The sequence below is a fragment of the Centruroides sculpturatus genome, unplaced genomic scaffold (assembly GCF_000671375.1).
Source record: "Centruroides sculpturatus isolate CEXI.00-Female unplaced genomic scaffold, Cexi_2.0 scaffold1258, whole genome shotgun sequence".
In the NCBI taxonomy this organism is placed as follows: domain Eukaryota; kingdom Metazoa; phylum Arthropoda; class Arachnida; order Scorpiones; family Buthidae; genus Centruroides; species Centruroides sculpturatus.
This window is the reverse complement of record NW_019385552.1, coordinates 11,212-31,022: the sequence shown is the minus strand read 5'-3', so window position 1 is coordinate 31,022 and position 19,811 is coordinate 11,212. Positions and strand designations below refer to the sequence as shown.

Sequence of the window (19,811 nt, the reverse complement as noted above, 5' to 3'; positions counted from 1 at the left end):
AAATTCTAAGTGAAAAATATAAATATTTAATTTAATCACCTTAAAATATAGTGCTTTGTATATAAAAATATTAAGTTTTGAATAAAATTCTATATTTTTTTCATCAAGATTGTAAAGCATTCATTGAAAGAAGAAACAGAATCACTAGCTATAATTATACAAATACTGAAATAATTAAATAACTGTTATTAAATTGCTTCAATTTTTAATCACCTTATCATATGATACATTAAAACCATAACATAATAATAGTTACTTCGGAAAGTAATTTATAAGAATTTTAATCCAAAAAAACATAACTGTACAGTGAAAAAAGTGTTAACATATAGATAAATTGACACATGCATGCATGAAAAATAATATAAACTATAGTACAGAAATGTATTTGATTAAAAATATGATGTATAAAAGAAATCTACACATCTGAATGAATTCTATACTATCAATATACACGGAAACTCATAAAATTGTGTATAAACTTAGAATAAAAATTTGTGCATTTGTCAGCTTCTCTTCTTGTTAATATGATATTATTCACAACCTCTATAGAATACGCAAGCGTCCACTTTGTGTACGGTGGTGGAAAAACTTCGAAGACGCACTCTCTGAGAATTGGCTATTTCGCCGGGAACGGTGTCGGCCCACTTATCCGGCACTTTGGTATTTTTGTGCGTGTACAGATGAATGTCGAAGGAACCTTTAAGATAAAACAAAATTACAAAATTAACATTTTTTAAAATCAAATAATAATCTGATTAATTTATAATACTTGATACTGTACATATACAAATATACAGTAAACTTGTCCAAAAGAAAATCTGAATAAAAGAAAAAAGAAACCTAAATGGAAAGAAATTCTTCCCAATGAAGCCATTATCTGTGTTAAAAGACACCTGTTCGAAACGGAAATCTTCCAAACTGGAAAGAATATTCAGTACTGGTCAATTCCTGTTTACACAGGTTTTACTGTATATATCTAATTATAGATATTTTAATTCAGTTTTGGATAAGGTTTTCTGAAATATATAATTTAATAAGATAATTTACAAACCTGAAGATTTTAATAACATATAGGGCCTACAACCAAATACACTTGTAGTACCAACTGATCTGCTGGATTCAGCTAAATATAGGTCAATGAAAAATCTTGCAGATTGTTTTGTATCTCAAGATTTTACATTAATCAGTATGTTTTATTAAACTAACTACTTGAAAAATCAATACAGTTTAACGCAGCTTAATCAAGCAAGCATTTGCTTGAAAGAGCAGTGAACAAATATATTTTGTTCCCTGTTCTTTCAATACTACTATCTCCACTCAAATCAGTTTCTAGTTATTTTGATACCAACACACACCTACATAATACTATATTTCATTTATAATTAAGAATATTTTCTTTTATGTAGATAGAAGAAAACAGTCTCTGCATCCTTTTGCAGAGGCTATTTACTGATGTAACGAATGTCGCTCCATGTGTTATGGTGTGTAAATGACGAAACATCTACACACCATAATTGGTTCAGAATATGTGATTTTAAATGTTTATTGGTAAGAAATTAAACAAGTAAATATATAAATATATTATAATATTTAATTCAAGTACAGTATCTTTATTCTGAGCAATCTGCAAAGAGGACAAAATTCTTCCAGACTTTGTTGTGTGCACACTTTCTAGATTGTGAGAAAAGATATTTGGCAATAAAAATACTTCAAATACTTACAAATAAAATAAAATATGGTACTAAATGGAAAAAAATAATGAAATTTACATATTGCATAAGCCATGTAACCTGATAGAAAATAGAGATAAAAGATTGGGTCATAATGAGTTGATGATGGCAATGGATCTCATTTTGCCAGAATATGTTTTATTCAAAGTTATTCTATCAGATGAGTAAAAAACAGTCCTGAAGCATTTCACAAGTACAGATATATATATATAAAGCAGTGCGTGTCGTCCATGGAAGCTGTAGAAGTGCCTCTTTCCTTATATTTTCTAAAATATAAATACATATCATGCAATTATTTTCATGTTTTAATGTACTTTCAATTACTTAAAATTAATATTTTATTATAACCTCATTATGTATTTTATTACAAATTTCTATACACGCGAAAAACAATGATAAAATTGCTATTGTATATTCGAATATAAATTCGTATGTGCATATTCCCAATGGAAGTGCCGTATTGTCGAATACGGGACAGCTTCCATGGTGAAAATATTTGAATGGTGTAAAGCAGCCAGAGTACAGGCATTTGTGCATGCATTTTACAGAGCACCAACCTCTTGTGGTTTAGGTGGTGGATGCTACACACCAAAATATTGTATAACGCTTCCAATGATTCTATCCATAGCTACTGGTAGGGAGCCATTGTTTTAAGATTTAAAAAGTAAAGGAAATTTTATGTTATTTTTATGTACATTTACAGATTTTCAATTAAAATCTTTAGAATTTTTATCACTTTTAGGTGTTAATCATTTCAAATATTATGAAAAAACAATTTTCCAAAGCATGTTTTAATTCTTTAAAAGTAAGTAAATTTTACGGAAAATTTTTTGATTTATCTAAATTACATAGTGAATTGCAATGTTTATATTCATGTCCAGCCTATATTGGCAAGTCACTTAGACATAAAAAATATTAACATTGATCTGAACAAACACGTACTAAAAGAATTATATGATTTAATATCATTAATTCTTATGGTACCATCTACTAGTGTATCTGTTGAGTGCAGTTTTTCAACAATGAAGCAAATTGATATATTTGCAAGGAACACTCAGTCGGAGGAAAACTCGTCATCACTAGCATTGCTTTCAATAGAAAAAAAACTTTTAAATACTTTGATGAAACCAAAAGCAAACCAAAACCAAAAGCAGATGAAGAAAAGCAATTTTTTATGATAAAGTAATTCTAAAGTAAGTAACATTCTCTGAAAAATGAGAGGCGCACGACCTGATTTCCCTCTAATCTGCCTTAAGCAGCACCCACATTCTCAAAATCCTGATATATCACTGTGCTTAGTAGATTTAAAGGACAGAATTGTACAGCAAATGAGAAAGATATCTACATATTAGTGGCATTCTGTTATAGAGAAGGCTGTCTGGCAATGCTGGCAATATCAGTTTTTAGTCCACCTGTACAACAGTAAACAGATCATTTGATCATTCTTCATGGCTACCTGAAACCTCTATAAGCTCTTTGTGATATCTAACTATTTTTAGTACTGTTCATTAATGTGGTACATAATGTAATAAAACTCTTTAGTTAAACTTCATATACTGTTGTGTATAGTAAATTTCCCAATCATACATTCATCCAGATGATGAGAATTTTTCGATAATGGAAGAGAATTAGGTTAGGTAATATTAGTAATGTAACAGAGTACTTTTGTAATTCTAAAGTTAAAGAACATCAAGTAAAAATATCATTATTTATAGTTTAACTACATATGTAAGTGAATTATGTGAAATTAAAATTACAAAATGAACTTACATATAAAACAAATATGAAACATAAGAAAACCACTAGATTTTTTTTAAGTGTCAATATCATTTATAAAAGACAAAATTATTAAACTTATTTAAGTTTAAAATAAAAATCTAATAACTGAAAACATTACAAATATTAAGAAATTAAATAAATGTAATTTTACAATTACGAGGATTTTCAATAAATTTTGCCTAACAAGGCAAATGAGAGCATCGATAAAAAAGTTGAAATTGTCAAAGCTCTCTCAGACTACTGTTGGATCCCACAGATGTGAAGGGCAAGAAAACAAAGACACTTTTATGTTTCAATTTACTATTTCTTCTACTTGTGATAAATCCCTTTAAGGAATCACCTATTATTGCAATAGAATGCTTTTCAAGATGATTCACATTTCATCTTCAGATCCACAAAAAGTTCAAAGAATAGAATTGACATATATCTATGGAGTCATTAGTTACAAAAGGATTAAATAAAACTACTGTTTCACCTACAATACAAAGTTGCTCTAAAAGTTTTTAATTTAAATTTTCTACTATCTTTAAAAAATTAATAAGTTAGAGACTGCATGAAGTAAAAATTAGGATAAAATCATTAGTTATTATTAAATTTGATGTGTACATTTTAAAATAATTTCTTTTGTAAATTCAAAATTCTCAAGATGTTATTAGATTTTAACTGAGTTATTACATATATTCTTTATTCATAAAGCTTAATAACCCATATTCAAAACCAAGGATCAAGAGTTAAGAAGCCAACTAATAAATGTTCATATAATAAACATAAGGTGAATGGGTAAATGGTTAACTAACTGTAACCCTTAATTGTCATAGAAGAGTTTACAAACATTATTATTTGAATAATCACCACCATATGTATTTATAAGTTTGTAAAAAAAATTTTTGCAGTAAAATATTTCAGTGAGTATTTATTTTAATCTACTTATCATTTTTGCAAGCATATTCTACTTATATTCTTTAAATTTCCATTAAGAATGATAGTATTTATACTCAGTAATGATAAAATGTCTATTGTATCTATATATATAATCAAGATGGGTTAATAATAATAATAATAATGCTTATTGTACCTGTCGTTCTCTCCTGTACAGGTGTGATACCACACACACTACACAAAAGCCTGGGAACATTACAATTGAGTAGAAATACATACATCACACTACAGAAGGCCACTATATTGCATACATGCCACATTGTTAGGAAATTCCTAAATACAGACACACACACTGACACACTTATTTAATTTTAGTTTTGTTTTGGTTGCTATGCCTTGACTCTGGTTCGGCATAGTACACAGCCACTGGTGTGAACCGAGTATAACTCACAAAACCTAACATAACAACAATAATAATAATAAGTGCAAAGCCCAAACGGTTAGGCGTTGAAAGTTGAAATTTGGTACACAGTTAGGATTCGTCAAAAAAACGCACACTAAGAAAGAATTTTTTGAAATTTCCCCCAGAGAGAGGGACAGGATTAAGGTTTCGACAATGGAAGTGTTAAGAAAGGAAGTTCAACAATGGAAGTTTTAACAATGGAAGTGTTAAGAGAAAGCAACATGCAAGATTTACAGGTGCAAATGCAGTTTTTTGCGTTTTAATAGGGTATATCACGAGAATACAGTCGACTCCCTATAACACTGTTGATTATTCCATTTTATATGAATTCCATGTTGTACAAGTCACTTAGATTTTACAAATACGTGAGCCATTCACAGCCCGGCACACGTATTTGTAAAATCTAAGTGACTCATACAACATGGAATTCATATAAAACGGAATAATCAACAGTGTTATGGGGGGATCAACTGTATACACTAAGAAGGGATTTTTCGAAATTCCACCAGCAGAGGTGAGGTTGTTAACACTACTACTCGTGGGGAAGTGTTAAGAGAAAGCGACGGGCAAAATTTACAGACACAGATGCAGTTTTTTCATTTTTGCGGGAAAGCAAACATTTTTTAACCCATCTAAAAATTCTCTAATTAGTCTGGAAACAGGGGGACCTAATTCTTGCATTCTTTGAAAATGGATAAGATTGACTATAACGTAATAATCTTAATCTTCGCTATCGTTACTTTTTGCCCAAGCAACGCCGGGCCTATCTGCTAGTATAAATATAATAGAAAATATTAAATCATAAGTACTGTAAAATCTATATAGAGACAAACTTGTTCAAAATTCTTTAATGTTTTATAGACTTTATATTAACTTATACTCACATGGATTATCTAATAAAGGTAAAAAAGTTATACTAGCTGTAATTTGCCGTATAATATCTCTAATCTCTTTCTGAATTTCCTTGATATCTTTCTGCTTTGGTTTCCTATTGAAAAAAAAAATATATATATACATATAATAATTTTACAAAATTACGTAACAAAATTAAAACTAAAAAATTTATCATAAAAAAACAATTGTTTGTTTGTTAGTCCAAAAAAACTATTTTTAAATGATACAGCTTCATTTTCAATTACTGCTCGTAAATTAAATTGTGATTTTTCATCCAAACTATGCTATTACACTGATGTAATACAGATTACTTGCCGGACTGAATTTTATCCATTGCCATTATAAGTCTTTTGAGAGAGTGCCAAACATATAATTGGAAAAAATATATCTAAAATAAGAAAAAGTTTTAAAAGAATAATTTTCCAAACAAACATTTCCCTATATCTCGCCAGCTTTTATTAAGTTCTAATAGTATATATTAAATACATTGGCAATAAATAAAAGAAAAAAAAATTATCATATTACAAAACTGTTCTGTATAACTTCTCTTTTTTATTCAATTTTATTAACATACAGTATTTAAACATTTGACAACAAAAGAAAATACAGTTGACCCCATATAACACTGTTGATTATTCCGTTTTATATGAATTCCATGTTGTACGAGTCACTTAGATTTTACAAATACGTGTGCCGGGCTGTGAATGGCTCATGTATTTGTAAAAGCTAAGTGACTCGTACAACATGGAATTCATGTAAAACAGAATAATCAACAGTGTTATAGGGGGGGTGTATGCTAAATTATACTAAGTCATAAAATCATATGTAAAACTATCCTAATTATGTATTAGTTTCAAGAGTTTACATATACTACAGTATATGATAATAAAATACAAATTATTTTTTAAATAATAATATAGTTGTATAGCTTCTTTATAATATCATTTTGATAAAACTAATCAATTTTTATTTTACATTTATCTTATCTCCAAATATACAATATAATCTTGAAATTTCGAACTTTAATATATAATATTTTAATAAAAAATAAAAAAATTTGATGTACCTTACTTACATTTTCAGATAATTTACATTTCAAAATTGATATTTCGTGCTAATATTTAATATTTTATAATCTTAATTCTATGCAATTATTAAATGTAGAAATTAAAAAAGTAAAACATCAAAGTATTGTGAATTATAAATTTTAATTAGGAATATATGATGATAGATAATAGTGATTTACTTTCATTATTTATAGTTTTTAGTTTTATTATTTTATGGTAAATTTTATAATCATACCATAAAATCAATTTTAACTGTACTAAAAAAAAAAATAAACTTTAAAGTCAAAGATTATATTAACATTTTAAGAGTATAACGACGATGGCAATCGGATTAGCAATATAGTTTGGTATTATAACTCAATACCGAATGTCGTAATTAATAAAATTATCCAGATATAGAAAAAATGTTATTCAGAATAAGGAGTTTTATCACAAAATAAAAAAAATTTTTAAACATTTGCTTTCAGAATAATTGGAATGAGATTTGATTGTTTAATTAAGCAAACACGATTAGCAATATATCAATAAATGTTTGTCGAGTTAAAGAAGTTTCAAAAGAAAATTATAAATATATTTACTTTTTCATTACAATAATGTAATTAATACGAAGATTAAACAGCATTATATCTTAAAATGATATACATTTATTTTTACAATACAGGATGTGCTGCTCGAAAGTACCAAATTTTAATTTGCCATAAAAAATGAACAATTTAATATACATAAAAGTAACAAGTGGCATCTGGTGGGAAACTTATCAAGTTTTATAGAGATGTTTTTGTACTGCAAGATGGCGTAGAAGTCAAATCATGTTCATTACTGTCCAGTCGTGGCTTCACCACAGGCTAAAGCAAAAGACATGGTCTGCTATGTCCAATAGCATGGCCACTAAGATCTCCCGATCTGACTCCCTTAGATTTCTTTCTGTGGGGTTATGGGAAAGATATAGTTTATGCTACTTTGGTCGAAGACCTTCAGGCTCTTCAGGAGTGCGTCATCATAGCCATTACCGCTGTGAGACAGAAAATGTTGCAGTATATATAGCAGGAAATTGCCTATCACCTTGTTTTCACCATGACTGCTGGAATGCACATCTCTGTGCATTCCAGCAGTCATTGGTGAGTTTTTCTCTCATAAAATTGTTTGTAAACTTATCTTTAACCACTAATAAGTTTTTATAGCCAAATCAAATTGAATACTTTTGAACAGAACAACCTACATTATCCAATTATCAGTGGACATTTTGTCTTACATAATTTACTGAGATTGTAGTCTCAAATAAAAGGTCAAATCTCAGTGTGCTTTAGATTAGTTCCTTCTGTAATAAAGGACAAGTGAAGACACTGCCTGAATAGTCTAAATTCATGTCTTTGACATTATATTAACAAGAAGCAAAGTCATAATTTATAAGTTCATTTACTATTACTATAAAAAATAAACTTTATAAGAGGAAGGAGAAATCTGGCATTACATAATTGGATGATTGAAACAACTAAAAAAACTATTCTGTTTTAACGGAGTCAAACAAAACTAAAGCTAAAGAAACTTTTCAAGAATTTTTCAACAATCAAGCCCATTTTCAGTAGAAAATAGTTCTTAGTTATTTTCAAATATCTGTGAACACTAAATAAAAGCTTTTGATTAACATTTGTATTTTAATACTGGATTCTTTTGAAGATGGGATTAATTATCCAAAAGGTACTTGAAAAATTTCATTTTTATTCGGTTTCAATAAAGTAATTTTTTTTAATCTCTTAATAATTTCTAGTTTTTTTTTTAATCTTTAATTGTGAAATAGACTTTAAACATTGATTTGTTTGTAATATGTTCAATTAAAATAAACCAGATAAGTAGATTAGATAATAAAAACAGCTGATGTAATAATAAATTTATAATCATTGCCAATTGCCAAATTATATGCAATTATAATAGTTTTATCAAGAGTTTTTATTATTGATACTAATATTAGCAAAATTATTATATGGGTTAAATAAAAATTATGAAATCCTTACAATCATTCATCTTTATGTCCATACAAATGAATCAATAAGATACAACTATACAAATTTCTTATTGTTCCAATAAAACAGTTTTGCTTTATTAAGAAAAATATCATTAGAATAGCAAGATTAACTGTGTTAATCATCATTTAATAAAAACTAATAAAAAAAAATTGTAAAATCTTGCTTATACTGTATAGAACTAAATCAAAATACTATATTTCTTTCAATTTATTTAGTATAATTTCTTAAATCAAAATTAGTACATTCGATCCCCCTATAACACTGTTGATAATTCCGTTTTATATGAATTCCATGTTCTACGAGTCACTTAGATTTTACAAATACATGTGCCGGGCTGTGAACGGCTCACGAATTTGTAAAATCTAAGTGACTCGTACAACATGAATTCATATAAAACGGAATTATCAACAGTATTATAGGGAGGTCGACTGTACATATACAGATTTTCAAAGTAATATCGTTATAGTGTCTGATTAAATTATTAAAAATAAATTGCTAAATTTCACAAAACTAATGTAATAGATTTAATAAAATATATTTATAAATACTACTTACCCATCTTTGGTTAGAGCATCATCACTTTCAATTTTAAATTCCCAACGTTCTAAAGTTTCTAATGTATTATTATCCGTTATGACAATACTTACACGATATAACTCCTTTGACAGCAACCAATCTAAATCAAAAGAATAATTTAATTGAATTCATTACAATTTCTGAAAACAATCTATAAAATATTTTAAAATATAGCATTATTATTGTTATAAAATTAAAATACAGAATGACCAAAATTAAGATATAGCATAAATTAACAATCATAAACCGTAAAAGTCCAGTAGTAAATATTTAATAGAAAACAAACGCTTTCGACCATACTTTCGGTCTTCTTCGGGTTTAAAAAACCAGTGAGATTCGAGCAAGTGAATGCGTAAAACAAAAATTATGAAATTATTTTCAAAAAATGGAACAGCACAAATGGATTTTAAAAGAATAAACAGCTATGCATGTGCATTGCCATGGTGATGGAATGGTATATGTAATACATACACTGATATAAAAATAAACCAAACGGGGGTGTGGTTTCTAACTGCTGGTGGGGGCGTTGCCCATTCCTTCATAGCAGTACTTCCAAGTGTGCGACACATTGATGACATCATTAGAGTTAATGCAATTGGTACATAACCTGGCTTTGTAAATTTCAAGTGCCTCCAGGTTTCATAGGTGTTCCACACGGTGAGAAAGTTTGATCAGTTTAACCTCGTGTTGAGCAGTTTTGCTCTTATGCCGAGGTCAGTGGCATATGTTGATAGGGCAGTGGTGTGCCTTTTATTAATGATGTCGTATTTGTGTTCCTGCAATCTTTTATTCAGAGAGCGTTTTGTGGACCTGATATAAACTAATTCCCTTTGAAATCTGTTGTCCCAGAGAGGAACAATGTAAACACCTGGTGCTTGCTTTTTATTGATCTTGTCTTTGCCACTGCAGAGTAGTCCATATACAGTGCTGGGCCTCTTGTATGCAATCTTAGTATTAGTATGGGAGGCAATCTCTCTGTAAATGGAGTTGAGGTGGTGGTTGTACTCAACCATTTACAGAGAGATTGCCTCCCATACTAATACTAAGATTGCATACAGTTTATTCTTTTAAAATCCGTTTGTGCTGTTCCATTTTTTGAAAATAATTTCATAATTTTTGTTCTACGCATTCACTTGCTCAAATCTCACTGGTTTTTTAAACCCTAAGACCAAAAGTATGGTCAAAAGCATTTGTTTTCTATTAAATATTTACTACTGAACTTTTAAGGTTTATAAGTGTTAATTTATATGCATTCCAGTATTCATGTAAGAAGATTATTAAATTCAAGTTAAGATATAGCTACTAAAAGCAACTGTTTTGTTTGTGTGTTGACAGCTATGTTTAAAAAGTTCCCAATTATATGATATAAATACTTAATATTGCTGCTTTCTGCAATATAATATAATTATTATGATTAAGATATAATGGTTTTAGATTTTTATGTATAGTTTGTGGGATTTGGCCCTTGTGTAAAAAGATTAAATTAAGTGTAATACCTCGACTTACGCACACCCGGAGTTACGTGATTTTCAAATCTTGTCGATTCGTCTGTTGTTTGAGCGCCACACAACTCATGATTACTCACTCCTCCCAAACTATTGTTTAGCTTACATGTTCGGACGTGTAGCGCGGAATCGACATATAGGTACAATTTGTTTTGTGTTATTTATTTCTATGTTTGTTATATCTACGGTGACTTGACGGACTCTATGTGGTGATTTCTTGTAAACGTGAATGAATCAAAAGACAAGATAAGATTAGCGAGAATATTTACTGGCTTACATACATTCGATTTGGATTTTACACAAATTGCAAAATTATACCCCGACTTATGCGGTTATCGCTTGGTCCCACCTATCGCGTAAGTTTGGGGTATTACTGTAATATGTTATCCATTTCCCATAAGCATTTTATTTCTTGGATAAGTTTATTTGTTTATTAATTTTATTAGTATATTTTGTATATTGCAGATATTTGGTAAAACTATGATGTATATTCTTTTGAGATAAATTGTTTTATGGTTGTCATAGTATATTTCTTGTGAGTAGCTTTCTAGTATTCTCATGGCATTTGTTTATAGTATGATAGTTGATTGTGTAATAATTTGAAGTTTCATGTAAGCTTTTAAGATATTATGTTTTTTATTTGATTATATCTATGTAAATAATTTGTGTATGTCATGCACTTTTATATTGTATCACATACAAACAATAGACGAATGCTTCAAGCAAGTATTGTGTCTTTTAATATATATTTTTTGTAATTTTTACTTTCTTGGCTGTTATATATAACAAAGTACAGTGGCCAGTCAAAAAATTATCTCAAGATTTTTATATTTTTGGACTCTGGACATGAAACATTAAGAAATGCAAAACATTTGGGTTTTTTTTCTCTGTGTATGAATGTTTGTCTCTGTGTGCATGAATGTCTGACACAATTTTGTTCACCCACTTTCAAGCTTAATGACTCCTGTGTCTTTTGTTGAAATTTCTGAAATTTTGTATATTAGGGAGATTAATATTATTAAATTTCAATGATAAAAGGTTGAAAGGATGGAAGATGGAGTAGGATCATATGTCACATCTCAAATAAGGTTGGACTTAAGATTTTATTTGTTATTAACATTTATAATTTTTTTTTTATAAAACTCATCCCTACCCACAAAATTAAGCTTTTTGCCATTTAATAATTATAATAATATTTTATTTNTCCGATACGGGTAGGGCCAGATAAAATACAGGCCTACACATATTACACCTAAAAATTGAAATTTACCTTACTTAACGAAAAAAATAAATGAATTTTTTAAAATTAAACTTAACCATACGATACATTATGTACAGTACATATTTAGAAAAAACGGCCCAAATTGTATACGGCCCGTGTGGAATTTTCCACATTTTCCACATGGCCAGTCCGCCCCTGGTATTGTGTTACAATTCAAAATCCTGATCAATTAATTAATTCACGAAGCCGCTGCTGACGTAGTACTTCAAAGACCCCAACAATTACACAGTGTAGGTTTAAATCATGATCTATTATCTATAGATGCGAAGCTTGTATAGGCAATCGCTTCGAGTATCATGTAAATTTAATTAAAATTGATGAAGAACTAAACCTTTATCTCTCCTTATTGGTTTTGAAAGGTCCCCTTGGCAGATTTGGGGTGCTCTGCTAAGGTGCCTCCAGGGAAGACTTTTTATGGGAAGCTGGTCTTTATTTAAGAAAACTTGGATAAAACCAAGGCCAATCCATTGGTTAGGCGCGAACCCGTGACCAACTACCAGTAGACTATTCGGTGTTTTTTTTTATTTGTTTGGCCTGATTGATCTTTAATCAGTTCGCTGTCTTCCATTATTTTAATTTCCATAGAGCGAGCCTGATCAGATTACAGTGGAATATGATCTAATTTTACAAATCAAGAAGTGTTATGAGGTACCTTCCCATGGTATTCTGTATTACGTGGCATAATTGAAGAAGCTATAACTAATCCCATAAATCTTCAGGTAGACGAGGTACAGGATAGGTTAGTCCCCATCTCTCTGCTTCCGGTCTATATCGGCGCAATGGACTTTTCAGGCTCAGTGCTGAGTGACTTTTTCCACATAGTCCATTATATAGGTACCATACTGTTATTCTTTTGTAAAAGTTTATTAATCCTCTCAAAGAATTAAGTTGCAGAGAAGGTCTATTGACATGATTACGACCGTTAGGATTTCCTGCTGCTATGGTATCCTCGAAGGATCAATAGGAATCCTGAAAAAATGATTAAGTGCGAAAAAGGCAATATCAAACTAAATAAATGGTGGCTGGCAAACAATATTCCCATTTGTTACTAATCTTTAAAAGGATTTTGAAAGAATTTATCATCCGAAACCTCGTTTAAATCTTGAAAATGATCATAGAACTGTTTCTTTAGTTATCAAATAAACTTTTAATATATATTTTTTGTAATTTTTACTTTCTTGGCTGTTATATATAACAAAGTACAGTGGCCAGTCAAAAAATTATCTCAAGATTTTTATATTTTTGGACTCTGGACATGAAACATTAAGAAATGCAAAACATTTGGGTTTTTTTTCTCTGTGTATGAATGTTTGTCTCTGTGTGCATGAATGTCTGACACAATTTTGTTCACCCACTTTCAAGCTTAATGACTCCTGTGTCTTTTGTTGAAATTTCTGAAATTTTGTATATTAGGGAGATTAATATTATTAAATTTCAATGATAAAAGGTTGAAAGGATGGAAGATGGAGTAGGATCATATGTCACATCTCAAATAAGGTTGGACTTAAGATTTTATTTGTTATTAACATTTATAATTTTTTTTTTATAAAACTCATCCCTACCCACAAAATTAAGCTTTTTGCCATTTAATAATTATAATAATATTTTATTTTAAAAACATTTATACAACAGATAGCACCACAAACAGTTTTAGATGTTATTGTTGGATGATTTGTACTATGATCTGATCTTGTAATTGTGAACTTTTCAGCTTTTCTTAAGAATTATCCCAATAATGTGACATAGTTTTGTCAGCATAATCTGAATTGATTCATTCAGAATTTCAGAAATATGATTAATTGCATGTAATTTGGTAATAAATTATAAATTTATTATTACATCATCTAATATGGTTTATTTTAACCAAACATGATTACAAGTAAATAGATAAGTTATATTTACAAACAAATCAATGTTTAAAATCTATTTAACCTGTTACTTTTGCTTTCCAGATGCCAAACTGATAAAGTTACCAGCACCTGCATTAATTAGTAAATAAAACTAATGGTGATAAATAATTTGAAGTGATGAAAAAATTTAAAACTGGCAAAATGATGGCAATATTTTTAAATTTTCTAGAGCAACTCCTGAAATTGTATATGCTATTTTCCAGACTGGCTGAAGTATGTATTCATAGAATAATAGCAGGCTCTAATAATTTATAACTGTGCATAAAATTTTCATGTGTTAAGTTTGGTTATGCCAAATGTAAGTACTATAATCTGTATGTACAATATAATTGAATGTATAGACTACTTGCAATATACAGTAATATCATTTCTTGCATAATTCAGTTTCATATATGATGTGGCATTCGTTTCCTACAAAGTGTCATCTGTAAATCTTGTGTCTTAAGATATGTTTTCTGTAATTTGTATATTGACCTGGTCTTGAATGGTGATCATAAAACCTTCTGTCTCTCTAAAGAAACATCTTTGAACCTAACTGGCAGTTTGACAGTTTGTCAACATGACCCTGACTTAAATAATTAAGATACCTATTATGAAACTCTTTCTGATCCCAAGACAGTTTGATTATTTAAATATAGTGTTATATCCAGATCAGTTCATGTAGATTTAATAGAATATTTCTTTCTATATACAAGAGCTGTAGCTTCATGTATTTGTGTTGTTTTTGCTTTTGTAAAAATATTTTTGCAGTATCTTATTGTGAAAATTTATTATATTTACGAAGCCCATCCTTCTCTCACATAGAAGAAAGAACTTTTCTATAAAGGGTTTAGAATATGTTTTTGTTTTGTTTAGTTAATACTGTTCAAGTTCTGTTTGTGCTCAATGTATGACACAATACTTACATACTTCAAATGAGTATGTAAATATTTTGATTTATATGTAAGTACAGCTTTAAATGTGTGTTTGACATTGAGCTATATCTTTAGTATTACATTCAATCTGTTTTGTATTTGTTTGTTAGTTTACATTCTGTAAGTTTGGCTTATTGAAATCCTTAGTATCTGTAAATCTTTTCTGACCATGAATTCAATGATGACCCCTTCTTTTCAGTTTAAAAATCATCTTTTTCTATGTAAAATATTTTACAGTTGTCTACAGCCCTTCAACAATGCTATATACTGTGAAATGATCATATTTTATGGGAAGCAAGACAAAATGAAAAAGGCACATAGATTTAGCACGTACTTTCCAGCAGCACCAAGACCTATGCATATGACAATTCTGAATGTAATATACTGCTTGCACAAGAGTGCAATAAGCAGAAAGGCAATGTAGACTGCAGCAGTCACAAATACATCAAATTTTATGTTGCCATGACATGCATTATGTTGTCATAACATACAGGGTATGATACACAGCAATTTGACTGGTGCAACATCATGCTAAATTTACACCAGGACGAATCACAGCTGAGTAACTTTTACGGACCNACTGAAGATGGTCGTGCCCGGGGTCGAAGATTTGTTACAGAACGCTCGAAACCTGACCTAGCAGACCAACTTACGTCATATTTCTCTCTCCTAGCTGATATTTCGTTCCTGAGCACAATACTGTGCACTTCATCGCCGTACATCCTTCTCATTAATCCCTACACCAGGACGAATCACAGCTGAGTAACTTTTACGGACCGAGGCATAATCTTCCCACCCCCCGAATAGAGTAGCTATCATAAAGGGCACCACAGAAATACGTTCATCAAAAGTATTTCTTGTAAACTCTGGTATGTATAAAAATATTCATGACCCATCAATCTAGAATTTGTGTAATTTGGCTTGCTGACCAAAAAGCTTGGATGTTGTTATTTAAATAATGAACTTTTTAAAGACAAATTTGAATGGTAAAAGTCACCCTACTACTCAACTTTTTGATTTTCTTGAATTATTTTATGGTTGATGAATCTATTAATCATAATATTAAATGAATTTGGTGAAAAAATGCTTTATTTATTATATTTTCAAATAAATTTAAATTTTCAAGTAACTTANCAAAATGAAAAAGGCACATAGATTTAGCACGTACTTTCCAGCAGCACCAAGACCTATGCATATGACAATTCTGAATGTAATATACTGCTTGCACAAGAGTGCAATAAGCAGAAAGGCAATGTAGACTGCAGCAGTCACAAATACATCAAATTTTATGTTGCCATGACATGCATTATGTTGTCATAACATACAGGGTATGATACACAGCAATTTGACTGGTGCAACATCATGCTAAATTTACACCAGGACGAATCACAGCTGAGTAACTTTTACGGACCGAGGCATAATCTTCCCACCCCCCGAATAGAGTAGCTATCATAAAGGGCACCACAGAAATACGTTCATCAAAAGTATTTCTTGTAAACTCTGGTATGTATAAAAATATTCATGACCCATCAATCTAGAATTTGTGTAATTTGGCTTGCTGACCAAAAAGCTTGGATGTTGTTATTTAAATAATGAACTTTTTAAAGACAAATTTGAATGGTAAAAGTCACCCTACTACTCAACTTTTTGATTTTCTTGAATTATTTTATGGTTGATGAATCTATTAATCATAATATTAAATGAATTTGGTGAAAAAATGCTTTATTTATTATATTTTCAAATAAATTTAAATTTTCAAGTAACTTACCATGGACCTGTTTTAATATATTAGATAAAAATTCTTTAAGGTCTTTATCATCAGTCATTAAAATAGTTAATCCATATTTCTGATTCTGGGTAAATGTTTCTGGTGGATAGATTCCTCTTTGATATAAAATGCTATTTATTCCATAATCTATTAAAATTCATACAAAAAGTTTTAAAATATTATATTTAATAAAAATAACAATATCACTATAATTAATTAGTAAAAAAAACAGTTTCTATATAAATTAGATTAATAAATATTATTGAAATTTTTTTAAATAGAAAAGATACTTCAAAACATTTTAAAACTGTTACTTTATCACAGTTAATGCTTAAAAAATAAATTTTATAATTTTATAACTCTTAAGATATTAATTACTTGAACATAATCTATATATGGTACATAAAAAGAAACAATTGCCTGTCTCCTATACACTTCTAAACCCTTTGACCAATCTGAACTAAATTTTTGCGAGTCACTCCATAGGACCCCGTGGAAAATATCAGGGACGAGAGGTCGGTATTTTTTAAAATCGACTACAATTCTCGTAAAAAGATTCGACTCCTCGACTCCCGGAAAATACAGGCTACCACAAAACCTAGAAACCCACTTCACCCCAACACTGATAATTTAAGATTAATTAAGATGATCAATCGTCCTTCTCTAGGGAGGACAGTCCTTCTTTTGTAAGTTCTGTCCTCCTACATGTCCACCTTTTCAATATTTGAAAACTAATCTGTAAATCTCCATATTCGATCAATGCTGAGCCAATCCGTCACGTGTGACGTGATGTGTTTGTATTATTTAACATGACGACTCATCAAGGCTCGGTACAGTGTGGCGAGACATGAGCTCCGCACGAGCCTCGAAAGCACATGCCACGAGCAAATGGATTTGTTTACTTTCTTACCAAAACACGACACGGCACATTGGTACATAACGGTTACAATCGTATAGAGGTTTGCCAATACGGAGGCATTAGCATTCTATATACTGCAATTTTCATTCATTTTGGAAGAATTATTATGTTTTAACCAGCATAAGAGGGAGAATGGGAAACACTAATACTTTTTAGTATTTTTAATATAAATACAAAATTGATATATAAGTAGCATTGATACCAAATTTATCATCATATGACAAACTTTAAATTCTTTACTGGTTGCTAAAATGTAAGTCACATCTATTACAGTATATATTACATATATTTATGTAGTCTTAATCAGCAAGACACGTGTCATACGTACAATAAATGCTTTCACTTTTAATTACGTGTCATTTTAGAATATTTTCGTACTTTACGGCATTTTATGACGTATTGAACAACTTACTAAAAAATTCCGCGACAATGTCTGCAGATCCTTTAAGAGTGATCGTTGTTTCGTTCACAGTTGCCGCCATTTCCGCCCATCCAAACAAAACGTGGTAACACTGCCGTAAAGTGTCTCTTTTCATTTATAGCCACTTCTGATATTGTTAATAACCAAATTAATTTTAAAAAATTTTTACACTTAAAAATATTTTATTATTTAACGTAAGAAATATTAATAAAATAGAATAATTTAATTCTAAATTTATTTTTTGTTATTGAATTAGAAGATTTGGATTTACATGACATTTCGTAATTTCATTTCGTTTGTCGCTAATTTTATAATTACTGTAAATATAATTACGTTAAAATTCATTTTTAATAATAATAATTAATATTTTTGAACTTATAATTAATGTAAACTATTATTAATAAATAATATAATGAAAACAAAAAAGCTCTATTATATGGTGGACGCGCATTCTTTTGTCTACATTTTTACGTCAATTTGACGTCATTATCACATTTTCTCATAGGAAAAACTGTAAGAATGACGTCAAATTGATGTAATAGTGTACATTATTCGGACAAAACGAATGAATATCAGGTTTAGATGTAAATTTAATTTCTTGAGCGAGTTCTTAACTCGATTTAACCTCCTCGGCCACCTAATCCTCGGTTGTCGTTTTGATTTTCGGGAAAAATACTTCAAAATCAACTGCTAGGGTAAAATTTAGCGCTGCTTCAATAATTTGTGTGGAGGAGGTTTCGTTTAATTCTTAAATAGCCCGTTACATACGTTTTCTAGCGAATTTCGGCTAGATTTTACTTCAATTCCACATTGTACCCTTCATTTCCATGGTCTAAAAAACTAGATTCGCTGCACAACACATTCAACGGCGGAACGCATAGAGTTGTATGACCTGCATAGAGTTGTCACACATGAAATAATGGCCACCGTTTAGAGGCCATTTTTTCACGAACGTCGAAAAAAAAAAATGCATACAAAATAACAAACAAAAAGCCACTTTTTATAATCCCCTTAGTGGAGGTTCGACTGTGTTTTGATTATTTCAACAATAAACCCGAAATGATTAAGGGTTTTTTTTTGGATTAAGTTCTTGAATCTTGTTCATCTCTCAATTCTATATTAAGACTTTAAGAAATATTTATATTGTAATGTTTTTATTATCAGTTATTTAACAATATAAAAAAAAATTCTGTATAAATAATGAATACGTAAGAATAGGAAGTATAGGAAGTATAGGTGTAGCTGGAAAAATATAATTATATGCAATTATTCATATTAGCAAAAGTAGTAATCTTTTCTGGGAAATATTTTTGAATTGTAATCATTTCGATTAAAAGTCTTTGCCCGCTNAAAAAAATTCTGTATAAATAATGAATACGTAAGAATAGGAAGTATAGGTGTAGCTGGAAAAATATAATTATATGCAATTATTCATATTAGCAAAAGTAGTAATCTTTTCTGGGAAATATTTTTGAATTGTAATCATTTCGATTAAAAGTCTTTGCCCGCTATTCTTTCAATTGAATGTGTTGAAAAAAAACCTAATAGATAATGAAAAAAACGTTTAGTAATAAGATGAATTTATTATATTCCTTCCTAGATACTCGCTTAATACGAAATAATGAAAATGCATAATGAATTAATATAAAGTTTACCATGTTCTTTGACATAATTCAATTC

At 29.5% G+C, this 19,811-nt stretch overlaps 1 protein-coding gene across 1 annotated transcript; it reads right to left on the bottom strand.

Annotated features, from left to right (window-relative positions):
- Window positions 1-202: 202 nt before the first annotated feature.
- LOC111640062 (mitotic spindle assembly checkpoint protein MAD2A-like) lies at window positions 203-18,288 on the bottom strand. The gene is made up of 5 exons (XM_023386069.1): window positions 18,123-18,288; window positions 16,792-16,938; window positions 9,392-9,512; window positions 5,736-5,839; window positions 203-697 (listed from the first exon to the last, which is right to left on the bottom strand). Exons 1-5 carry the CDS (start codon window positions 18,244-18,246, stop codon window positions 531-533), a joined length of 663 nt encoding a protein of 220 aa, XP_023241837.1. The 5' UTR covers window positions 18,247-18,288; the 3' UTR covers window positions 203-530.
- Window positions 18,289-19,811: the final 1,523 nt, after the last annotated feature.